A 27,205-nucleotide genomic window follows, 5' to 3' on the forward strand; every position below is an offset into this window, starting at 1 on the left:
ACGATTGTTCAGAAAGTAGTGGTGTATGTTTATCTCTACTCATGCAAAACTAAAATTATATATTTTCAGTATTTCAATAGCATTATTTTATAGATGAACAGCAATAAAGTTATCAATGTGATATATATGTCAATGTGATCTGAAGACTTATTTAAAAGTATGCCAAGAGATATGATTGCCTTGCTTTTATCTAGTTATAAAACTTCTTATCAAATAGACATCATGAAGAATGTCTACCTAAAGATATTTTCAAAAATTTAGATAAAAGATTATTTAAAAGTCCAGTTTGTTTCAAAATTAGTATTATTGTCTTAGTCACCTTGGGCTGCTGTAACAGAAAATCATAGACTGGGTGGCTTAAACAACAAACTTTTATTTCTCACAGTTCTGGCAACTGGATGAGATCAGAATGCCAGCAGAGCTGGATTTTTTGTAAGGGTCTTCCTCCTGGTTCATAGACTGCTTTCTTCATGTATCCTCACAATTCAGAGAAAACAGGCTCTGGTTCCTTAGTTGCCTTATAAGGGAACTAACTCTATGATGGGAGACCCTCATTACTTAATCTAAGCCTAATCTAAGGCCTCCCAAAGGCCTCATCTCTAAATACTGTCACATTGTGGATTAAGGTTTCTACAATAGCAATTATTGAGGGTTTCTTTGAGGCTAGATCATATATCTGATCTGAGGAATTAATTGGTGTATGTATAGACTTTCTGTTCTTATGATACAAAGCAAACGAGCCTATGTATGTATTGTCCAAAAGTTATTGGATTGCTACCAAAGAGGCAGAATTTTTTTTTTATTTTTATTTTTTATCGTAGTAGGAAGATCTGGGATGAAAGTTTTGACTCTTGCAATCTAATCCCAGGTTGGCAGTTACTGTCCATGTGAACTTGGACCTGTAATCTGTCACTTTCTAATAGTTGTGCTCCTGGGAAATTTAATTAGATTCTTAATTTTCTCATGTGTCAAAAATACAGATAATAAATACCTTACTGGAACATTACAAGGATTAAATAAATAACATGAGAAAGATATAGAAATCCTATATGAGGATGTCTACCATTTCCTTCCTTCTAAATTCCATTTCCATCTCTTGGGCAAGGTCAGTCACGTCTTTGGCTTTAATTTCCTCATCTATAATAATGCCAATAGTATGCTTGAGAATCTGTGATTCCGAGCCCTTCTATGTATTTCTTCCTATGTATGTTCAGCTTTAAAAAGTATTGCAAGGATCCTTTATGTAAATAAGCTATTTCTGGGGGATAAAGAAAGTGTGAACTAAAATCATTTTATTCCTCTGCTCCAAAAGTAGAGTGCTTTGCTTTGATTTTCTTTCTGACTCAGCAAACAGAGACATCTGCACTGACTTAGAGTTTTCTTGAAAGTTTTTTTTGTTTCAGTCATATGATCAGAAAGAACAAATGTAAGTCCTTCTGGAATATAGTGTGAATGACATTAAAATATGTCACTAAAACAAACATTTCTTTTCTTTCTTTCTTTTTTCTTTTTTGAGACAGGGTCTCCCTCTGTTGCCCAGACTGGAGTGCAGTGGCACGATCACATCTCACTGTAGCCTTGACCTCCTGGGCTCAAGTGATCCTCCCACTCCTGCCTCCTGAGAGCTGGGACCACAGGCACGCACTACCACACCTGGCGAATTTTTAAATTTTTTATATAGACAGGATCTTGCTATGTTGCCCAGGGTGCTCTTGACTCCTGGGCTCAAGCGATCTTCCCACCTTAGCCTCCCAAGGTGCTAGGATTACAGGCATGAGCCATGGCACCCAGCATAAAGTGAGCATTTCTAATTCCAGTATGCTCCTGTGTCAGATGTTTGAGAGTTGAGAGATACATATACATTTCTTGGCACTTTGAATGATTAGCTGAACCAGTCACTGCTCTGTTCAACAGGTGGATTTTCGGAAAAGACATATGAATGGAGCTCAGAAGAGGAGGAGCCAGTGAAAAAGGCAGGACCAGTCCAAGTGCTCATTGTCAAAGATGACCATTCCTTTGAGTTAGATGAAACTGCATTAAATCGGATCCTTCTTTCGGAGGCTGTCAGAGACAAGGAGGTTGTTGCTGTATCTGTTGCTGGAGCATTTAGAAAAGGAAAATCATTCCTGATGGACTTCATGTTGAGATACATGTACAACCAGGTATGCAGGAAGTACTTCAAAAAGTTTTCTTTCTTCTGTGCTTCTGTCACTTCGTGTTTTTGTTTAATGGTGTTCAAAATGTTCATTTCTATTATTATGTACCCTATATATGAACCAGCTAAAGAAATGCTGTGGTGTAACCATTCCAACCTCAGTGCTTTGGGGGCCAAACTACACAGACCAATTTTCTCTGAAGCTGCTTTGTTGCATTTCCCTTAGAATATGACTTATATTTTTATTCTTTAAAAAATAGACACAGAATATCCTGATTATACTTAAATGTTATAGTGTTTAAAATGTCACATAACTTTTGTATTGTAATCACTTTTTTCCGACATTTAGTATGACATATTTCAAGCATACAGTGAAGTTAAAAGAGTTTTATACTAAACATCTTGGTATCCACCACCCAGATTCTACCGTTAACATTAGTATTCCTGCGTTATCACTTATGACTCCATCTATTCATCCCTCTTTCCAGCCATCACTCCAAGTTATTCTTTGATGCATTTGAAAATAAATTGCTGGCCGGGCACTGTGGCTCACGCCTGTAATCCTCAGCACTGTGGGAGGCCGAGGCGGGTGGATCATGAGGTCAAGAGATCAGTACCATCCTGGCCAACATGGTGAAACCCCATCTCTACTAAAAACAAAAACAAAAACAAAAATTAGCTGGGCATGTTTTCCTTGTCCTTCAAGGTTATTTTTCAGGCTTATGGTTTTTATGAATATCTCAATGTAGATCATTGACTCAGAGTGAATGTTATAGAAATATTATTATGCTAATTAATAATAATCACAATTTATTCATTGAAGTATGCATCCCAAGACATTTTTCCAGGTAATACCTTATTGGAAAAATTTCAATTTCCACCTCAATAGTAATTATTTATTGACTACCTGCTAAATGTCCTAGATTGTGCTAGGCACTATGGTGGATACCAAAGAAAACATACCATAGATTTTGCATTTAGGCATCTCACGGTTTGGCCAAGGAGACAGAATAACGATAGGTGAAATATTTAGAGTATCATTACATGGTGATATGGTGATTGATATATTTCTTTCTTTCTTTCTTTCTTTCTTTCTTTCTTTCTTTTTTTTTGAGATGGAGTTTCACTCTTGTCACCTAGGCTGGAGTGCAGTGGCACAATCTTGGTTCACTGCAACCTCTGCCTCCCGGGTTCAAGGATTCTCCTGCCTCAACCTCCCAAGTAGCTGGGATTACAAACATGCGCCACCACACCTTGCTAATCTTTTGTAGTTTTAGTAGAGACAGGGTTTCGCCATGTGGGCCAGGCTGGTCTTGAACTCCTGGCCTCAAGTGATCTGCCCGCCTCAGCCTCCCAAAGTGCTGGGATTATAGGCATGAGCCACCATGCCCGGCCTGATCGATATATTTCTAAGTGTAGTTCAGGGAAGGGCATATAGTGGGCAAAAGTAACTGGAGAAAACTTTATAGAGATATTGGGAGTTAGAATAGATTTTGAAGATGTGTGGATCTGGATCAGAAAAGGAAAAATGGACATTCTGGACTATGAGGAAAAAGTATGATATATGTATTAAACAGTGTACACCTTCTTCCCTCGAGTGGAAATTAAGTATTGGAGATGAAGAAGAAATAAGATTGAATAGGTTATTGAGGCAGATAATAGAACAAATTCATAGAAGAACCAAAGCGCTTGGTAAGGGTTTAAAATGCCTTTTAGAACAAGATAAGATATAATTAAATAAGTTTTTCTTTAAATTAGTTTATGTAGATATTTTATCAGTCCAAGTAGTCCTCTCCAAAATTCCTCTGCATTCGTTAATGTAAGGTTTTAGATTGGAGAATTATCTAATGAGATCTTCCAAAAAACTAATAACTTATTCTCTGTAACAAATATCAAAATGGGGGTAACTACTATCAACCAAGGTCACCAATTACTGACTTACTAAATCTATGGGATATTTTCCATTCCTTATCCAACTTGATCTTCAGCCTTTATACAATTGATAGTTTTTCCTATTCTCTCTTCCTTTGGCTTCTCAAACCCCACTTGTAGCAGTACTTGTCTACTCCTTCCTGCTGTCCCGGCCCTGGTCAGGCCCTCAATCATATTTTTGACCTTTATTATAGCACCCACCCCTTATCCCTTCTAGCTATCATTTCCCTTCCCTACTAACTACCCCTACCTACTTCTAGAATAGTATCTCTCTACCACAACTATGATGATAATTCATCTCTGCTTCTTCATAACTTTCCATTGCCTGCAGGATAAAATCTGACTCCCTTAAGCACCTTACAAGGCCTTTCAGAATCTGGCCATCTGTCCAGCCTTTTCCTGCTACTTGCTTCCTCCTCCCCCAAAACCAAAGCATAATATGCTCTCTACTTCCTTCCTTCCTTTCTGCCTGCCTGCCTTCCTTTCTGGAATGCCTTCTCCAAATTTGCTCCCCTGGAAAATTCCTAAATATTTTTCAAGTCTTAGCTCAAACATCCTATGTGGTCTTGCCTGACCAAGGGTTATTTCTTTTTTATGCTACCATTTATGCATTATATATACTTCCATTTTGGCATGCATTTATTGCATCATAATGGTTTGTTTGCATGTCTGTCTCACTGTTAGGCTGTGAATTTCCTCTGGTCTGCAATGATATCTTTTCATTTTTATATCCCCAGGACATATAAAAAATGTGGCAGATGGTTGCTCCTCTGTAATTATTTTTTGGATGAATAAAGTGATTGTATTGATGCATTAGATGTGCATATGTTGTTTCCTTTTAACTAGAATTGGAGAGGGATAAGAATCAGAATGGATGAATGGAAAAAAAAACTATACACACATATCAAGTTCCATATCACAGACTTTATTATTTTATAGGAATCAGTTGATTGGGTTGGAGATTACAATGAACCATTGACTGGTTTCTCATGGAGAGGTGGATCTGAACGAGAGACCACAGGAATTCAGATATGGAGTGAAGTCTTCCTTATCAATAAACCTGATGGTAAAAAGGTATGATGCTAACTTCCTAAATAAAATTGAGTTTTCACTTATAACAGTTACTACTTTTTAGAATCCTTGAAGATGCGCTTTTGAAAATTAATTTTGATCATTTGATATGAAGCTTAAAGTGGGGTAGCATCCTATAGCATGATCTTTGTTTCCCTTTCTTGTGATCAGGGTGGGCAAAATTATAAGGATGATAGAATAGCAGATCAGCAAGTAACATCTGTATTTTGTTTCACTGCTACATAAAGTTTCTGTAATGTTGGATTACTAGTAAAAATTACTTATAATAGTAATCAGCAGTTAATATTTTTATTTTCTGTGGCATTCATGGTATGTGTAAGAAATTATCTAAAATAGTATTCATTAACAATGGTTTGCTTTAGTTCTTATGATATTAATATTATGGTAACCCTAATGACCTAGATGTTCTATAAAATATCAGTAATGTACTCTTCTTGCCTGTAGGTTGCAGTGTTATTGATGGATACTCAGGGAACCTTTGATAGTCAGTCAACTTTGAGAGATTCAGCCACAGTATTTGCCCTTAGCACAATGATCAGCTCAATACAGGTATGAAATAAAATAAACCCATTTTGATGATGTTTCTTTAACTAAAAATTATGAATATATGTGTTTCTATATACATGTGATAATGAGATAAACAACAGAAATTGGGAATCATATATATTATTTGACTCAATTAGCATGCCAGTTCTTGTGATTTCTGTAAGAGTAGAATTGTTTTTGTTATTGTAGTCTAATTACTGACAAACTTTCAAATTGACTGCTTTGGTTAGAAAAGGTCATATTATCTTATTGGGATTTTTGTTGTTGTTGTTTAAAGCCTACAATAAACTCAGTAACATAAATTTTATATGAGTGTACATTGAGACCATCTATTATAAGTTACGTTTAATGAAACAGGATTTATAAATATAAATTTTGTTCTACATAGCCAGTAGAACTAAATGTAAAAACATTTACATGTGTTCATAGCTTTTAAAAACACCTTAATGTACATTTAGGAAAGCAAATATCTTGTATATAAAATTTATCTTTCTTTCCTTTCCTTTTTTCTTTCACTTTTTAAAAAGTTTTATTTTTGAGGTTATTGTGGGCTTTCTAAATTGTCCTGAAAATCCTTGTAGAGTTTTATTAGAACCATAGAACCCATAGCATAAAAGATTTTAAGACTATTTTTAGATATTTTCAATCCACTGGCAAAAGCAAAAAGAGAGAGTGGCCAAGGAACAGGGCAGATCAATAAAAAAAAGTAAGAGAGCTTAAAAATGCAGAAAAGGCAAAGTAATTAGGATGAGTGAGTCAAGGATGAAATTATAAGCAAGCATAGAGAATGGAACTAGTAAAGCAGCAACAAGGGCATCATATATGGTTAGGACAAACAAGACAGGGTAAACAGAAGGAGGAAGGAAAGACTGAATTTATTAAATAAAGGACTTTAAAGTAAAAGTCATAAAAAATGTTATGGTTATAACCTATTTAATCAACTTTTAAAAATTAACTTTTCTTTCAATTGACAAATAAAAATTATATATATTTATCATGTACAATATGATGTTTTGAATACATACATTGTATAAGCCTTTAAAATACCGACTTAATCTAATTTATTCATAATTTACAGTGTAAGCCATATTTATACAAGCCTATTTAAACCAGATTGAGTTTGCCTTTTCAGTATTACTCATTATTTATATTTGACCTGAATACATTGAATATTTTCATAGAAAAATCTGCTAACTCCTTATAATGACTATTTTTTATTATGTGAGAAATGATGTTATTTAAATAAGTATACAAAGTATTCTTTTTATATCACCATATAAACATATAAGCCTCCTTAACTTTTCTTTGAAGTTAATGATATTTATTCCCCTCAAAAAATGTCATCTTAATGCTGTGATCTGTTCATGAAGCAGCAATGCATATGTATAAGGCTGTGAGCATGATATTCAGAACCTAACTTCCATGTGATGAAACTCTGTTCAGACATAAATAAAATTATTAATTGTAAAGAAGTCAACATGATTTTTCTTTTCTTTTCTTTTCTTTTTTTGAGATGAGTCTCGCTCCGTCGCCCAGGCTGGAGTGCAGTGGCGCGGTCTCTGCTCACCGCAAGCTCAGCCTCCCAGGTTCATGCCATTCTCCTGCCTCAGCCTGCCGAGTAGCTGGGACTACAGGCGCCTGCCACCACGCCCAGCTAATTTTTTGTATTTTTAGTAGAGACGGGGTTTCACCATGTTAGCCAGGATGGTCTCGATCTGCTGACCTTGTGATCCGCCTGCCTCGGCCTCCCAAAGTGCTGGGATTACAGGCATGAGCCACTGCGCCCAGCCAACATGATTTTTCAAAACAAAATTTTCCATATGGCTTGCTGAGATTTAGATTGCTATTATTTTGTCTTGCTTGGAAGAATGAGTTTTTTTGACTCATTCTTTAGGTTCATAAAATAATTTAAATATTCTGTCTCCAGAGCAGATGGCTACTGTATTTGTAGAACCATTTTATAATCATTGTACATTCCTTATTGTCTCTCAACCTTCTTTTACTTCTCTCTCAAGGTCTTACAAATATCATCATGTAAGCAAGTATATAAGAAAGTTCATTTTTGTGATAACTGATATTTTTAAAAGTAGGGAATGATGAAGTAAGTGCTTAGGATGATGCCAATTATCTTATCATTGTGATTTTATTTCTTTATCAAGGTATATAACTTATCCCAAAATGTCCAGGAGGATGATCTTCAGCACCTCCAGGTAACAATATTTTCTTTTTTGTGTACCTGGTAGTCTTTGGAATATATATAGCAGAATTTTGGGGAATGATTTCAAAACATAATCAGATTCTGATTCTGCTGTTTACACAGGAACTATTGGCCCAATTAGGTGCCTGGTAATTACTGCCCCAGACTGGTTAATTTATAAAGGAAAGAAGTTTAATTGACTCACAGTTCAGCATGACTGGAAAGGCCTCAGGAAATTTACAATCATGGCCGAAGGCAAAGGGGAAGCAAGGCACTTTCTTCACAAGGCAGCAGGAAGAAGTGCTAAGCGAAGTGGGAGGAGCCCCTTATAAAACCATCAGATCTGTGAGAACTCATTCACTATCACAAGAACAGCCTCCATGTTTCACTTACCTTCACCTGGTCTCGCCCTTGACACGTGGGGATTATGGAGATTATAATTTAAGATGAGATTTGGGTGGGGACACAAAGCCTAACCATATCAATAAGTAACTACCTTTCTCCCTAGTTTGACATCAAATTTCATATATTTTTTAGAAAAAGAGTCACACTGCAAGTCACAGACATTTAAAAAAAAACACAACTGAGGTGGTAAGGCTCAATCTAGCCTCAGGAAAACTACAGAGCAATCACTGCTCCAAAAGGAGCAGAAACAAAGAAGCAGAGATTCGGTTTACAAATAGTGACAGTACTGAGAAAGTTCCCAGGATTAGCACTAAGGAGCACAACTCTTCAGGTTTTATTATGCTCTGGGCACAGTGTATGTTTCTTCTCCTCTTTCGAATTCATTTCAAGATTCTCCAGGGCCGGATGCAGTGGCTCACACCTGTAATCCCAGCAGTTTAGGAGGCTGAGGCAGGCAGATTGCTTGGGCCCAGGAGTTTGAGACCAGCCTGGGCCACATGGTGAAACCCTATCTCTACCAAAAATGCAAAAATTAGCCAGGCAGGCGTGGTGGCACATGCCTGTAGTCCCAGCTACTCAGTAGGCTGAAGTAGGAGGATCACTTGAGCCGGGGACATCAAGGCTGCAGTGAGCAGAGATCATGCCACTGCACTCCAGCCTGGGTGACAGAGTGAGACCCTGTCTCCAAAAAAAAAAAAAAAAAAAGAAAAGAAAAAAGACAAAGAAAAGGACTTTCCATTCTTAAACTAAATGCCTAATGTTTTTGTAGTAATCCAAGCCATTGTGCCATTAAATTTCCTCAGTCAACAGCTTTTGTAAATATATCCTACATACTTTACATCTCTCTGGTCTAATTTATATACGTTCTGCTTCTAAAGGTCATTTAGCATGTTTCCTTCTTCCCTTTTGTCTCCCACAAAAAATTAACCCACATTTTAGATATAAAAGGTGTTCATTTTAAAACATAAAAGGTGTTAATTTTAAAAATAAAATGTAAATTTTATTTTTAAATGTACTTTATGTCTTTTATTCTTAAATATCTAATTACCATGGCTCTGCTTTACCTATTCAATGCTTATTTCCTGAAAATGATTATTATAATCTTCTTAATATAATATTCTGTTATAGCTAGGGGAAAAAGTAAATGAAAGAAAGCCAAGAATTAAAACTTTGCAGATGCTAAAGTTCTCTCTGTCTCCTCTCTCTCTCTGTGTGTGTGTGTGTGTGTGTGTAATTTTTTTTCTAGCTTTTCACTGAGTATGGCAGACTGGCAATGGAGGAAACATTCCTGAAGCCATTTCAGGTGAGTGAGGGTTAAATGATGGTAAATTCTTACTAGATTTTCCTGAAGACTGTAACCAGGTATATTAATTAGGGTCATGTTTCCTTTTCTTTTTATTTCATTGAGAAAACATTTTTGACCTATTTTATGCTATTTGATGCAAGATAGAATGAGATAGAAATGAGGAAATAGAATTTTAAAGAATGATTTTTTATAAAAGAAATGTGGAAATGAAAGATGAATTAGGCATTCTGGTTCCCAGCAAAATGTCAGCTTTTTTTTCCTGAACTCAAAGTGACTGTCAAAGTGCTGGGATTAGAGATGTGAGCCCCTGGGCGCAGCCTCATTTATGTACAAAAATTAAACATCCAGCCATATCTTATGAGATATATTAAAACATAAGAACGTGTTAATTTGAAAATAAAAGGATGGAAAAAGATATATCAGGCACATACTAAGTAAAGGAAAACAAGTGTCTATATTTTGTCAGTAAGAATTATTTAGAATAGAGAAGTTCATAATAATAAAAGGTTATTTCACCAGGAAAACACAAGAATTCTAGTCAGGCATGGTAGCACATTCCTGTAATCCCAGCTACTCAGAAGGCAGTGGTGGGAGGACCACTTGACCCCAGGAGTTCGAATCCAACCTGGGCAATATGGTGAGAGACTCTGTCTCTTGGAAAAAAAAAATTCTAAATTTTTGTGACAAATAGCCTCAAAATATATAAAAATCAATAGAACCATAAGAAGAAATGAGTAAATCCACTGAAACACCGCTCTCCTAAGTATTGATAAGTCAAGTAAGCAGAAAATTAGTAACAGTAGAGAAGATGTGAAACCTAGGGCTAACAAGCTTGCTTTATGGTGCATGTATAGAATAGTGTAAGTAACAAAGAAAACACATTACTCTTAAGCATGCAAGGTGTATGTACAAAAATTTACCACGTATTAAGCCACAAAGCAGGTCTCCACAAATTTCGAAGCATTGAATTCATACTGACCTCATTTTGTAATCACAGGACAATTTAGTTAAAAGTTAATAAGAAAGTGCTAATTTTAAAAAGCATATTTTGGAAATTTAAGCACACAATTCAAAAATAATTCATGGGTTAAGTTAAACTCATAATAGATATAGGAAAATACTGCAAATTGAGTGCTTGAAAGAAAACATACATATTGAACATTAAATGCTATCATGAAAATGGTACTTAGAGGGAAAAAAATATAGCCATAAAAGTTTTCTATTAGAAAAAAAGAAAGGCAGAAAATTAGTGATAAGTACAAATTAAGAAGGAAAAATAGGCCAGGCGCACTGGCTCACACCTGTAATCCCAGCACCTTTGGAGGCTGAGGCGGGTGGATTGCTTGAGGTCACGAGTTCAAGACAAGCCTGACCAACATGGTGAAACCCCATCTCTACTAAAAATACAAAAATTAGCTGGGCGTGGTGGCGGGCACCTGTAATTACAGCTACTCCGGAGGCTGAGGCAGGAGAATCACTTGAACCTGGGAGGCGGAGGTTACAGTGAGCCAAGATCGCACCATTGTGCTCCAGCCTGGATGACAGAGCGAGACTGTCTCAAAAAAAAAAAAAAAAAAAAAAAAAAACAAAAAAAGAAAAAAGAAAAAATAACAGACAAAAACTAATGAAAATAAGAAAGAACATTTATAAAAGCTATATGTCTCAAGATGGATCAATTTTAAAAACATAATGTGGATTAGAAAAAAGCTAGTTGCCAAAGACTATTTACAGTAGGATAACATTTTTTATAAAGGTCCAAAATGAGCAAAACTAAACAATATGTTAAGAATATAAAGACGTGTGATAAAACTATTAAAAAAAAGCAAAAGTAAAGTAGTATTTACTACTGGAGAGGAGAAATGGGGATGTATCAGGAAGGGACACACAGGAAGCTTCAATATTATTGGTATTTTCAATTATTTAAGCAGGTTTGTGGGTTCACGAGTATTTATTAATCTGCTTAATAGCATACATATATGTTACATGCATTCTTTTGTAGGTATCATATTATGTAATAACATTTTTCAGTCTAAAAAATCAATAGCATTTCTTAAAACCAGCGATTACAACTAGCAAATATAAGTTTTAAAATATATATACCATTCATAATAGCAAAACAAAACAAAAATCTTTAGTAATTAGCCACCAAAATATAAAGACCTTTCTGGAGAAAAATTCAAAGGTCTGTTAAAGACCATAAAGAAAAAATTGTATAAACCAAAGAGATATAATATGATCACAGATGGTATGATTTAATGTTGTAGAGAATTTAATTCTCAACAAATTAGTCAAACTCAGTGCAATTATAATTGAAATTACAACAGGATTTTTTTTGTATATCTTCTACAACTCATATGGAAGAATTAAGCCTTGTTTTGATTTGTCAGGTTTTCTTTTTTTTTTTTCTTTTCTTTTTTTTTTTTTTCTTGAGACGGAGTCTTGCTCTTGTTGCCCAGGCTGGAATGCATGCAATGGTGTGATCTCATCTCACTGCAACCTCCGCCTCCCAGGTTCAAGCCATTCTCCTGCCTCAGCCTCCCAAGTAGCTGAGATTACAGGCGCCTGCCTCCATGCCTGGCTAATTTTTCTGTGTGTTTTTAGTAGAGATGGGGTTTCACCACGTTGGCCAGGATGGTCTCAAACTCCTGACCTCAGGTTATCTGTCCGCCTCAGCCTCCCAAAGTACTGGGATTACAGGTGTGAGCCACTGCACCTGGCCTTAAGTCAGTTTTTAAGAAGGAGATCTAAATTAGGGGGCTCAATACACACTGCAAAGCCATAGCAATGAAAATGGTGAGGTCCTACACAGATACAAGAGCAAAGCTCAACGGAACTAAACAGTTTAAATACACTCATATATATATGGGAGCCTGGTAGTCAATAGAGGTGGCAGGATAAACTGGTGGGAAATAAATGGGTTAATAGTTGGGTTTGGAAAAACGAGTTGACTATTTGGAGAAAGAGCTGGATTTTTACTAAATACCATAATAGAAGTAATCTCCAGATAGATCAAAGAAATAAATATGAAAGTTAAAACTATAAAGCTAATAGAAGAAAGTGCTGGAGAATATTTTTCTGAACTGAGGTGAAGAAACATTTATTAAACCCTCCAAAATAAACCATGTAGTAAAAAATTGATGCATATTACTACATCAAAATTAAGTATTTCTATTTATCAAACGACTTTATAATCAAAGTGAACAGATTTGTAGAAGATATTGACAATGTCAAAGTCAACAGAAGATTACTAGACAGAACATACAGGAAACCTGCAAGTAACCAAAACCTGGTTCCCAGTCAGAAAACAGGCAAAGAATATTAATAGCCAACTCACAGAAAGGAAACCTGAATGGCTAATACGTTTTTGAAGGGATGTCAAGTCTCACTGATAATGAGATAAATATTAAAACAACGATGAAATATCACTTTATACTCATTAAACAGGCAAAAAGTGGAATATGGAGATGATACCAAATGAAAGCTAGGATTTGGGCAAATGGGAACACCCAGGCCGTATCGTTGGAAGTGCAGATTGGAGCAGCCATTCCGTGGAGCAGAGGAAATATGTAAGGATATTTACTGATAGAGTAATAGTAGCAGGAATTTGGAGACAATTTAGGTGTCCATCACTAGAAGAACGGATACATTAAAATTTGGGGTAAACATGCTCTGGAATACTTTGCAACATCTGAAGGCAGTGAACCAAAAGTACATAGAGTAGCATGAATAGAGCGTTAAAATTTGTACTGAAGTAAGCAGGAAAAAGTATGAGATTTATAACATGATACTATTTATGAATATTTAAAATGCTATACATATACAAAATAATATATATTAAAGTGAGTGTGGATGGGAATGAATAGTTGAGGAATGGGAGTGAGATCTGGGAAAAATATGGTGAAGTGAAGTAGCACGGAGAGACGATGTATGCTGTGATGAAGGAGTATGAATTCTCCCCTGAGGGCTCGGGAACCTGGTGCAGGGAGGAGGTGAGGTAGAATAAAACCAGTCTTGCTTGCAGTCTTCTATATGTTTTACAATATCTACTAGACTCTGTTGTCTTTTTTATTTTTAATCATTTGTTAGGTTGATAGTCTAAGTGTTGTAAGGCTATTGTTTTGATTTTCTTCTTCTCTAACTTGTTACTGAGAACCACTGGCAAACCAGAGTAGGGAACTCCATTGTAAATTACCGAAAGGGACTGTAGGTCTAACCAGCAGATGTCACTGCTCCTTACATTTTGCCAGACACGCGAATACTGGAAAAGACCAATCAATGCTGTGATAAAACAGATGACAGATAGGTAAATATTGATAGAGTTACTGCTTTTGGTTAAAAAAAAATGAGTTGAAAACAAACAATGGAAAAAAACTTTAAGAGATTACCCTAGTTAGTAAACTGTTGGCATTATGAAATATCAGTGAAAAGAAAAAGATTTTGCTGACTGAGTCAACAATGACTCCTAAACATGTTTGGACTTGTAACTCTAACCATCTGAAATTGAAATGAGAAGCTCATTAAGTAGTAAAGGTGGCATCCAAAGCCATTTTATAATATTTTAGATTAAAGCAACCAAATCCAAAACAAAAAATACTATACATTATAAAATCAAAAGATAAAATGCAAATATATTCAAATCTCAAAACATACATGAGTTAAATAATTCACATTTCAATTAGAAAAAGCGTAGAGAAAAACTGCAAAGTAAAATAACTTTTAAATGAAATTTCAATTAGGCAATCTTTTTCAGCAGGTCACCACCTCCACCCTCTTCTCTTTGAGAAGTTAACAGCTTTATTCATTTGGGTAAAGGTGTGGGGAAATTTTAAACATTGCCCGAGACACTAAGGTGAGGGGTAATGAAATTTTAAAAATAATTTTGTATTAAAATTAAACTAAGGCCAGGTGCAGTGGCTCATGCCTGCAATTCCAACAGTTTGGGAGGTGGAGGCAGGAAAATTGCTTGGAGCCCAGAAGTTTGAGATGAGCCTGAGCGACATAGTGAGACTGTATCTCTACAAAAAGGGAAAAAAGAAGAAAAAAAAAACCTCCACAAAGAACTACAGCGCCTGTAGTCCCAGCTCTTTGGGGGTGGGGGCTGAAGTGGGAGGATGGCTTGAGCCCAGGGGTTTGAGGCTGCAGTGAGCTATGATTGCACCGCTGCACTCCAGCCTGGGCAACAGAGTGAGAACGTGTCTCAAAAAATAAATAAAATTAATTTAAACGAATTTAAAATAGAAGAATTCTTAACTCTGAAACAGAGTACAATTATAAATAATAAACAAGACCTATAATAAACAACAAACATGAAGGCAATTAGCTGGGGAAATGAATAGCTAAATTAACAGATTAACTTTATTCTTTAAAATACCAATTTATATCAAGCTGTAATCAAACACACAAAAATATGTTAGTGTATTTAAAAAACCATGGTTTAAAAGAGAGAATTAAAAGCTAAGCGATTCAGTTTAAAAGCAATATTGAAGTGCAAGTTTAACCAGTGGTGTGCTGGTAAAATGTTTAAAAGTGGCTGGGGAGAAGGGAAGAGGTGAGCCTGATATATATTATTTGCTAATTTTTATGGTGTAAATACTTTTACCATGGCCAATTTCAAGCTACCATGACATCAACCAACTTGCAAAAATTCCTCAAAATTTAACAAATGCTTTTTGCAAGCTCTAATGAACCAGTTCTAAACTATGTAGCATACCCTGGAAGTATAATTCATATTAACACACAGTATAGAGTTATCTAAGTGACATTAGTTATTTTCTCACCTGTTTTGCTCACTATGAGTATTTGAATTTAAAGTATAAAATCGGGCAGGAGCTACTTTATCAACATATCTATCTATAAAATAACTAGGTTCTTTATATTAGCTTCTCTACCTTAGGAATTCCAGTTTTTGTTGAGAATGACAATATTTTTTCATTAATTTAGACATGGCTGTATATAATAACTGTGCAAGTTTTATTTGAGTAATAACACCCAGTTTGCTGTAAGAACCTAGAGAAAATATCTTGTCATATGCAATAGATTTGTGTCTATATTGGTATGTTATGAGTGTTTTTTTCTTGGTCATTTAGACTTGCATAAGCCACACCTGGCCCCACGTTGCTCTGTACTGGGATGGTCACATCCTTGGGTCAGGATCCCTATGACTATTTCTGGATGTTTTTCATGTTGTCAGACATTATTTGAAGTTCATTCTAAATACAGGCTGCTTATCAACACCAAGCAAGGCTGCCTTCCTCTAATGCTTTGTTAAATGATCAGCCACCAGTTACTTGTTTCCCCAGGAAAGGCTCTTTTTCCACTTGTATGGCTCTGTGGCTCTCTCTGTGTGTGCTTGTCACTCTTGTCCTCTCAGTTCTGCTGGGCTGTGGTGGTGGAGAGGGTTTTCACTCTGTCATGTGGTAATACAGTAAGCTTGTTATAGGGCCTAGGCTAAAAACAGACCCCCCTTACTGGACCCTGCATTATACCTTTAAATGTACCCTTTGGCAATAGCAGCCCAGGAGTTTATGATTTAATCATTTCATGCCTTCTAATTATGTAGGCTATAAAGAAATAGAAACATTCCTTATTTGCTAAAGTGTATTATAGTCTCAAGATTCGCTTGAGTCAATGTTTTAGATGTCAATACATTTCTCAGTGGCATTTCTACATTGTGGGTCTGTTTCTAGTAGGCTAGTCTTCTAAAGCCCGTTTAATCTACAGCAGATTTAAATAGTGACCACGATGTTCCTGAGCCTTAGTTCCTTTAAGCCAGTCCTGAATATATCTGATGATTCCTGGATCTCTTTGAGGCCCAGAGCCCTGAGGTAGTTGGGAATTTTAGCAGGATTTAGGCTGCATGACTCACAGAGAAGAGATGGGGCTGCAGCAGCATATCTGTAGCCTTGGTGATTGATTCCTAATTAGGTGTTTTAGACACCTGGGTTAGAATCATTTCTGAGCCATACCACAGTTCTACTGAATTGGAATCCCTGTGTTTAGACCAGGGAATCTGCACTCTGTATGTCATTCTTGAGCACATATTTGAGGACAGATTTAGCCACTGGGCACACTCCAGCAGACAGCATCTATGGCAGAAGGTTCTGGTAGCAGAGAGATAGGGCACCATTTCTATGTACATTTCTGTGTACAGGTAGTTAGTAGATTAAGGTTGGCCTATAATAAGAAAGTAGGAAGCATAATCCCTAAAAAACTTTCCTTCTCACAAACTTGACTTCTCTTAGAAGCCTTATTTCTTTCTTGAGCGTATACTTTAGGACTATTTACATTTATTCTCTTTTCTTCCATCTCCTCAGTGTCAAGTACTTCACTTTCTGGAATTAATTCAGCCCAGTTTTCACCCATAGCATGTTTATTAACCATTTTCGTACACTTAAAAGCCCAGCAAGACCTTAAACTTTAGAAAGAGATTCAAATTCTCTTTGTGAGATAAAAGTAAAAACTCAATTCTTCACATTCCTTTCAGTGGAGATGTAATTATTAGTGAGCACATCAGCCTGTGCCAGTTTTAAGTTAAACTGAAGTTTGCTGAAAAATAATAGAAGGGGAAGCATATAATAATACTCTGTTACATTAAGACAGGTACTCTGTTTCTCACAATTTCTCATTCAAATGGGGCCTACACAGGGCAATTAGGAATTATTTTACTCTAGTTTGCTTAATTATGTTTGAGGACCATTTATTCCCATTATTTGAGAATATCCATTTGCACAAAATTATTTGATAGTGATTTAAGCTACTTTGAAAGAAAACATGTTTGGTCAAATATCTGTGATGATTATAACTGACAAGTCATACCTGATAAATGCATGACCTCACTGAGAAAATGAAAGGCTGATGTCTGTCAGCTTGGGCTGAAAATGAAAGGAAATGATGTGGAAAAAGACAGCTGAGGAAGTTATCTACCCTATCCCATGTTCTCTCGAGAGAGCAATTTAGGTGATCTGAGAGCTGTATGGATTAGAAGAAATACTTACCTGGCTACACAGAACTAGGTCAGTGGTGTAGACTAGGATTCTCCCAATTTCTACATTTAGGTACCTGAAATGTCTAGAAGAGCAATAACAGCAGTTTATTGCATGCTTATTCTGTGCCATGCACTGTGCTAAGCATTTTTCTTACATTGTTCAAATTAGTGATCATTACAGTTCTATAAAACAAGTAATGTTACCACTCCTTCTTTATTCTTATCTTTAATTTTTCTGTTCAATGAGAAGTACTGAGGCTGACAGTAGTTGAGAAACTTACTCCTGGTCACATGTATCTTTAAATTGTAGAACTGACCTCAACCTAGGCCACAACTCAGAGTGCTTGCACTTAATTACCATCTTTTAGTGCTTCTCTTTGCTATCTTAATCTGAGTCACTTACTGAGCTATATTTTATTATCTTACATTTTAATGTGCCTATCCCCTCTCACTAATTAAATTATAAATGCCTTATTAGCAAGAACTTTGTCGTTGACTTTTTGAAGTCTAGAGCATCTACCATGCTGTTAATAAAGCATGTGTTCAATAAATGTTCACTAAGGTGGTGGTATTTACATATTTGGGATTATAAATAGTCTGCATATACAACTCAAAATTGAAAGACCTGGATTCAAGATCTGGAGCAACTATTACATATCCAGCCCAGTATTGTCTCTTTATAATTTTAAGGTAAGAACTATAACCAAACAATATTAAGTCATAAGTTGACATGAGAGTGTCCAAAATATTTGTACTGGGCATGGTCCCTTCTTGAACTGGAAAAACACAATCATGAAATTCTCCTTCAATGGGTAAGGGTAGTAGAGTTGCTGCATTGAAAGTGTCACACTGATGGGTGGTAATACAAAAAGAAACTACCATATTTTGTTAGTTAAGACTAACAGAAAAATGTTGGGTGTTTTCAGTTAGCAATAGTGATTGTACTGTATGTGGTACCATCAAATTTAAAGGTGATCCTACAACGTGGTCTGCAGATACTTCAAGTAATTAGATGAAGCCGTAACTGCTCTGAGGCAAGAAAGATAAGCCTTGGTTACTGGATCAAGCAATGGGCCACAAAAGGCACTGAATCTTCACTGTTGTTGATTTAATACTTAGCATGGCTTTTCTTTTTAATAAATAGGAAAGAGTTATGATAATTTGGAAGGATTGATCTGCCCTCCTATTAGCTTGTCTCTAATTTTTCTGCCCATATCCTTGGAGAGTTTGTGCAAAGATTCTTCATTTTTTTTTTTTTAATTATACATGTTATAGGTATTCTTAGCTGCCTTGGGATACCAGTTCTTCCAGTGGATTTTCTGCCTGCAATATCCATAGACTTCCCTATCTATAGGTTCCTGATTCATAGAGAACAGAGGATATTTTGGTCTTGTTTTTATCTGAAGGGCCACAAATTTATTTTGATTTCTATTTTGCTAAATACCCAAGCCCTATGAAAAGTCAGTGATATACTGGAGATCTCCAAATTGGCAATTTCTCATTCAACCTTTTTTTTTTCTGAGTCTGTATTTTATATCTGAGCCTCATATGTTTTTTCTTCCATATTCATATTTGATGTCTGAAAGTTTCCTGAAGTCAATTTTTAAAGTTTCCTGTTGATTCATCTTTATTTTATTTATAATTTAGAATCTTTATCCAATTGATATTTAAGAGGAAGTCTTCCAAAATAGCCTTCTGTAATTTTTTTTATTTTTCTTGCCCCCTAAAGGCCACTTAATTGTTAAAATGTATTATCATTATGTTTTAATGAACAGCTGGATTACTTAAATATTCTCCTGGTCTTTCTTATCCCACTGTTTTTAACCTTTTTTTTTCCCACCTGAAGGTCTAACAATTAAGTGAACTAGTTGGAACAGAACTGATAGTTTAGGACAGTAAATATTTAACAAGACTGCAACAAATTTTTATCTTTCTGGGTTAAAAGAAATTCCTTAACACTCAGCTCAAGACCAGGGTTTAAATTCAACTTCCATAGAATAGCCTTGTGATCTAGCAGTTTTAAGTAGATTTGGGCAGTGTGCCCATTCCTTTCCTGTGAAAATTCCTGAGGAAAAAGTAGCTTGTTTAGAAGGTCAGGGGAAGGAGCAGAAGGAACTGAAGGGATGTACTGAGTGGTAAAAATAAAACTGAGTGAAAAGAAATGCAAGGAAGGCAGGTTTCAGAAGGTTACAGTGTCAAATGTAGAGACTGCATTTTGGAGTCAGCATTTGATTTTGAGGCCTCAGTTTATTATGTAAAGAAGCTAACTAATGAGTGTTGGTATTTGTCTCAATATTTAAAGAGCTCCTCTTAACTGTGTTGTTTATTTTTACATGTCCAAAGTTCACCATAATGGCTACAGTTATTCTCATTTTTTAAAAGTTTATTTACTATTATTGATACAAAAATTAGGGTTGTCATTTAATAGAAATAGGAAGCAGAAATTCTTCTAGGAGGAGGTTGTAGTTTTGATATAGAGAAACCTGTAACATAAAAGTTAATCAATAGTATGTGCTCATGAGAAGTGTTTTGGGTTCATTAAGCAAGCAGAGGCTAGGACAGAGTTGTATGATTAATAATCTGACAATTACTGATTTCGTATTATGTACTATACAAAGTGACTCATGCATGTATTGACAAGACAGAGAGTGTCCTCTTGAAGGTTTTGTAGGGAATCTAAGGCAAAATTTGATTAATTACTTTTGCATAAATTGGTTGCCAGCCTACCAGACTTCCAACCGTTAGTCTTTGGGGCAATGTGAATAGGACTGAAGACTTCTTAGGCCTATGCTTCCATCTGTTCTTTATAGAGCACTTTTGTATTCATTCAGTGATACAAAACAATTCAAGACAAAACAAAAACACATGAGACAAGACTCTGTACAAATTGTCAAATAAAAGAAAGCAAAGCAAGCAGCCAAAGAACAAGCAGGCTAATGGCAAAAATATTCATTGAATGGTGTGCCCCCAAACCAAAAGTTCTAAGAACTTTATACAAAAATTAGGTCTTATTATTGATCAGGTGAATGTACTTCCAAAACTAAAACTTGAGTTACTCTATGCAAAGACTTAGGACTAATGACCTTATGTAAAGACCTGTACGGTTACAAAATCCTAGGATAACAAATTAATTTAGCAACAAGAGCTCAATGAAGCAAATCAGAACTCAGATTGTTGTTGAGACAGACTCACCTGGAAGCAAACTGAAGGACAAATGGAATTTGGGAACAAGGCAGAAAGAGAATGCGCCTACTAGTCTAAGAGTCACAGAGAATGCTGCCAAGTGAGGGCGTTCAAAAATGGTACAATGAGACTTCCAGAATTGGCAAAGGATAAGACCATCACTCAAAATATGACTTAAAAAAACAAAGCTAAATTTATTGCTTAATGAAGTAGAGCTCTGCTGGTGAGGCATAGTCTCATTGAGCAAAGCAAACTGAAGACCACATGTAGGCGTCAGAGGCTTGTTTTGGAGTTTTGTGTGTTGTGGAAGCAAGATGGGTTGACATCAATCTGAGAATATGTCTTTTGTTCAATGTGTTGGATATAGAGGTGAAAACAGTAAGTTTTCTGGAGTGAGTCTTTGTCCACTTGACTGACTTTTAAAGCAATGAGGCTCTCTGTTGGCTTTTGGTATGGGTTGTTGATTGAAGTAATTGTTACTTACTTTGGGTTTAAAACCAGTTCTGGTGTTTACTTTTATCTGAAACTGAAATTAGAAACTGATTAAATGTATTAAAAACCAGTTCAGGTATTTACTGGCAGTTTTAGAAGATGTAGTCTTTTTCCGTGACTGTAGGAATAATTTCATGTATTTATAATGGATGTGCACATAAATTTACTGTTATTTTTCAAATAACATTTATTTCATACAAGCTTTTTATACTGACATGATCAACTCATGTATTGATATATTCCACATACTTATTAGTAGCTGTGTGTTATCATATTAATGTACCATAGTTTGTATAGCTATTTCTCAATTGTTGAGCATTTGGATTTATTTCAGTTTTTCATGGTTACCAAGTCATGCTGTAATACTCCTTTTGAATAATTTCCTGAAAGATATAGTCTCCAGAGGGAAGCTAATAAAATTAATCATGATTTTAAAAAGTTAGATGATTATTTCATTTGTAAGCTAAGTATAGTATAGGTCCATCACTTGACCCAGTTGCCTGACTGAATTTAATTTTAAAAAGTATTTGTGGTTTCATATGTTTTTATCTGAGCAAATTAGGCTAATTTGTATTCTTGGTTTTTATCTCTACTTATATGCATACATGAGCAAATCAAGATTCTACAGTGTAGAAAAAACTGATAGATTTTGACATAAAGACTGAATTTCATAGAAATCCATACATGATGAATGGAAAGCATATAAATTATCTAGGGAGGGATGGGGGATAGTAGGCATGCTCCTCCCTATTCATGAGAACCAATTATTAAATATACAGGAATTATATAAACCAGTTATTAAACTTTTAATAGCTTGGAATCAGCTATGATGGGTATATTTACACCACAGAAACTGGCAAATGCTACAAATCAAGGCTTTCATTTTTCTTTTTGTCAGAGAGCCAGTTTATCAGCACATCACTGGATGAGAACATCAGGCAGGAAACCTAGGAGTTGGAACATTGCCATTAATTTCATGATTACTTTATATATTGGTAATTTTAAAAAATGAAACTATATTTGCTTCTATACCACACATGGTCCTCATTATTTTGAATTGGGAAGATGCCAAGTGAAAAAGAAAGATTAAAAGCTCCCAAGAAATATGCAAAATACAGCCAAATCCACATACTTGGTTTCATTTATCCTGGTTCATGAAACTCTATTTTGCAAAAGTTACTTCCCAGCTAAATCTATTTCCAAAATACATGTTTTAGGAAGAAATATTCAAAATACAAATTATTATATTTTGACAAAAATTGTGGCAAAAAATGGACATCTATTTAAAGTTAGCAGGCTACTTAAAGAGGGTGGATGTGGGTATTTTTAATTCTTTTCTCTACAAGAATCCCTCCTCTCTCCCACAAGAATCTACAAAACAAAATAAGAGGGAGGAGAGGCTCCATCTTATGGAAACAAGAAAGATCCATAATCACACACCACTTAGAAGTGACCCTGTTTAAGGAAAAAAGATGTGATTCAAGGATTTTATGTCCAGCAAAATTGACTTTCAGGTATAAAGGGCCACAACTATTATCAACATGTAAAATTCCAAGGAATATTGTTCCCATGACCCTTAATGCAAAATCTACTAAAGAATGAATTTTAGATCAGCAAAGATGACATAAGGACTAGGAATGATCATTAAATGTGTATTTGTTTGTGGAACTTAGACTAAACGAGGGACAAAAGGGAGAGAACATCATATGTAATGTCTATTTTCTTCAAATAAATAAATGAATAGATAAACTAAAAAGTAGGAGAATGAGGAGAGCATGTGCCAAATTAAAAAAAAAAGAACTTTCATTAAGTATTCCTAGTAGTTGATGGTGGTATCGGTACTGCTACTCTGCGACTGTTGGGTATGTATTATAGCATTGAAAAAATGAGTAATTATGGGATATCATAATTCAGCCATCCCTGATGCATTAACAATCAAGACTCTTGATTCAAGATTATTGGATAAGGAGATCTGGATATAATATAGACATTCAGTGGAAACTCTATAGTCCTGAATTTGAATTGGGAGTGTCAGTATGAATTTATGAGATATTTTTTCACAGACACACACACAATTTTATCCTAGCTCTGCCCACTGAAAAGGTCTAGAAACACTGACCAATGCGGCAGCACTTTGAGCATTATAATCTTGAAGTACCATATTTCACTAAAAGAAACCAGTGCTTCTTAGAGAAATGCCCAATTCTAGGTCTAAGGCAGGAAATGAACTTGGAACAACTTTGGGGAAAATAAAACTGTTATAAAGTTATGTTAGTTTTTTTTTTTTGTTTGTGATACTTGCCAGTTTTTTGAATTTGTAATTTGTATTCCTCATTCTAAATAAATATTCACTTTCAAGCCTAATTCTGCATTCTTTTTCTCACAGAGGCTTTCCTCTGCCCCACACTACCCCACAGATTATGTAAGCTTCAGGCCCCATAAAACCTAGATTCCCACCTGCCTCTCTACCACATATGCATAATGAGAGCCCCTGAAGAAGAAAATGAAGCAAATGAGGAAACAATAAATGTAATAGAGGAAAAATATTTAAAGAGATGATAGAGGAAAACTTTTCTCGAATGAAACTTGAATCGTCATACTGTTTCCCTAGGGAAAACTGATACATTCCAGTCAATATGAGAATATACTTAGTAAAGTTATTGAACTTTTAAGAACAAAGGATCCACACAGAGTTTTCCATAGCAATATTCATGGAAAAAGATGAATGATAATTGACAAAGTTTTGAAAGAGTCACCCCAATAATTTTTATATCCTGCCAATTGTTCATTAACTATGAAAGCAACAGAAGATATTCTCAAAAATGTGAGTACTCAGGAAATACAGCAATCCTAATACTGCTTCTTGGAAAGCCACATGGCAAAATTTGGCCCACTTTTATTAAAAATAAGAGCTCAGATATGGAGAAGTTGACAGTGAAAGGATTTTTGATGCAGTGAATCCAATTAAATATAACACTAAAGCCAAACAACTTTGAATATTGTGAGTATAGAGCAGATTGTAAACATTTTAAACCCTGACATTCTGAAATTGATAATTAAAAAATGAGAAAATCATTTATTCAACAAATCTGTATTGAGCACTGATTCTGTGCCAAGCACTGTACTAGGTGTTAAGGATACTATAATGAGCAAGAAAGAGATTCAATGTTTGCCTCCAGAAGGCTTACAGTCTATAAATAATGCACCATAACATTATGGTTTGGAGTTATCTATTTCTTTTTCTGTCTAGTTCCCCTTCTAGCAATAGAACTCCTCTTTCCAATTCCCTTTGGTTCAGGTGAACCTGATGACATTCACCCCTTACATAGAGGTGACAATTCAGACCATCCCATCCCTCTGACCATAGTGATTATTTCTGGACTGGGATTATATGATCAAGTTGGGCCCATTCCTGGAATTTCCTGAGATTGCTGTCATGAAAAACTGACTTGCACTGGTGTTGCTAAGCTAGCAGGGTGTGAATCTGGATCTCAGTGGTCATCTTGGCCATTATGTAGAGAGGACTGTTCAGAGAGAGAAAGAGCCTTGATGTCATTTAAGTGTCCCAAATCCTTCTGAAATCACCTACACCACTGACCTTTCCAGTTGCAGAACCAATTATCTACTTTTTTGCTTAAACTTGTTGGAATTGGATTTCATTACTTACAATTGAAAGAAGTCCACCAGATTCTAGTAGAAGTGTTATAATAGGGGAAGTTCAGGATGATATGGGAACACATAGCAATAGTACGTATATAAATTGTCTTATAATTTCCATATGCATTTTGTAGTATCTTTCAATGTTTATTATATTTTAAACATTTTTACTCAAACTGCTTTTGGTTTTATTTCGAAGTTATGACATGTTAAAAGTAGAAGGAAGGGAGGAATGGTAATAGGAAATCTGAGAATGCTGATTTTCTCATGGCAGGGAGTTAAAGGTGAAACATATATTTAAAAAGCATGACTCCAAACAAATCAGTAAAGACAAAAGACCTGATCAGCCTCTTCACAAAAGAGAATAAACACAAAGGGCCAACAAACATAGGACAATGTGCTTAATTTCATTAATCATCAGGGAAATGCATATTGAACACAATGGGCTAGGCTACTAAACCACACCCTCCAGAATGTTTAAAATTAAAAAGACAGAGAATATCAAGCATTGGTGAGGACAACGTGTAGCATCAGGAACCCTCTAAGACTACTGGTAAGGTTATAAATTGGTACTTTGGAAAACGGACAATGTCAGCCAATCCTGAACATGTGCACACTCTCTACCCAGTAATTCTGCTTTAGTTATAAATGCAAAAGAAAGAAGACAGAAAGAAGACCAGAAGACACATGAATGTTTGTAGCAACACTATTCATACCAGTCAAGAACTAGAGACACTGAAATGCCCATCTACAGAATGAATTAATAATTATTCACATAATGGGAAATTGTGCAGTAATGACTATGAATGATAAACAATTATGCAATAATATAATCTCACAAATATAATGTTGAGTGACAGAAACTAGACCAAAAGAATATGTCATGTATCATGTATGATTCCACTTAATGCAAATTATAAAAACAGGCAAAACGAACCGATGCTGTTAAAAGTCAGGCCCGTGGTTACCCTTGAGCAAGGGGTCATGACTGGAGGGTGGCAGGAGCAGGGGCTTGTGGAGTGCTGGACATTCTCTGTTTCTTGATCTAGGTACTAGTTACACAATGTGTTCAGTTTGTGAAAATTCATTAAGTTATATACGTAATGTGCAGTTTTCTGTATGTGGACTATATTCCAATCAAAGGTATAAAAAGTTAAACACATGACTTCCAGCTCAATGTTTTCCAAAATCTTTGTTCTTAACTTCAAGTGAATTTATTAGAACTTCTAATGGTAAAAAATCATTTACTTGAAATTCAGCAGTATTTTAAATGTCGTCTTATCTTCCTTTTAGTCAGTTAATTTCAAGTGCATTTTAATACTTTTTATTTAAAATGCCACATACAAAACAGTTCCACATTTTATAAAACTGTTTTTCTCCTTTTTCTTCCTTTTAGCCCTCCTCCATTTGTGTATGTACCTAGGGAGATGACTGGATGATGTTCACCAAATGTTAATTATCGTTAAATCCAGGAGATGGGATTTGGGGTGCATTTTTTTTTTTTTTTTTTTTTATGAGACGGAGTCTCACTCTGTCGCCCAGGGTGGAGTGCAGTGGCACGATCTCGGCTCACTGCAAGCTCTGCCTCCCAGGTTCACGCCATTCTCCTGCCTCAGCCTCCCCAGTAGCTGGGACTACAGGCGCCCGCCACCACGCCCAGCTAATTTTTTGTATTTTTAGTAGAGACGGGGTTTCACAGTGTTGGCCAGGATGGTCTGGATCTTCTGACCTCGTGATCCGCCCGCCTCGGCCTCCCAAAGTGCTGGGGTTACAGGCGTGAGCCACCGTGCCCTGCCTGGGGTGCATTTTTAAATTTTCTCTCTGGACTTTGCTATCTAGTTTGAACTTTTTATGATGAGCATACATACATATCATTTCTATAAAAACATTAAAACAATTTCTTTATAAAAGAAAAGCTAATCTCATATCTTATGCCTGTATTCAGCCATAGCCATCAGAAAGGAAGATTCCTAGGAACGTATTCTACACAAAATCTGATTATAGTGACATAGCTCCATTCAGGCAGTTTGGGAGTCATCTCTGTCATCTCTCAGTGGGGTGCTTTCATGCTGGCATTTTGTAGGCAGCTTTCTGTTCACACTTAATGGAAATAGGTAGGATGATCTCATAGGGGAGAGACTGCCCAGACACTTTCAAAGGTTTTATGTTTGATTTTTAATTCAGCAATGTGGGAAAGAACGATATTCAAATGACAATGATATTATAATTGGTTTCTGTAAAAAGCAAAGGGAGGCA

The 27,205-nt window shown here is 35.7% G+C and overlaps 1 protein-coding gene across 2 annotated transcripts in view; it reads left to right on the forward strand.

Annotated features, from left to right (window-relative positions):
• Positions 1–27,205, forward strand: part of ATL1 (atlastin GTPase 1) — a 73,327-nt gene that overhangs the window by 26,279 nt on the left and 19,843 nt on the right. For both annotated transcript variants that reach the window (XM_045396388.2, XM_015453268.3), the window contains exons 2-6: positions 1,915–2,162; positions 5,027–5,161; positions 5,624–5,728; positions 7,885–7,935; positions 9,574–9,630. In XM_045396388.2, coding sequence (XP_045252323.1) covers positions 1,915–2,162; positions 5,027–5,161; positions 5,624–5,728; positions 7,885–7,935; positions 9,574–9,630 — 596 coding nt within the window. The remainder of the gene's footprint in view (positions 1–1,914; positions 2,163–5,026; positions 5,162–5,623; positions 5,729–7,884; positions 7,936–9,573; positions 9,631–27,205) is intronic.

The sequence above is a fragment of the Macaca fascicularis genome, chromosome 7 (genome assembly GCF_037993035.2).
Source record: "Macaca fascicularis isolate 582-1 chromosome 7, T2T-MFA8v1.1".
NCBI classification, from domain to species: domain Eukaryota; kingdom Metazoa; phylum Chordata; class Mammalia; order Primates; family Cercopithecidae; genus Macaca; species Macaca fascicularis.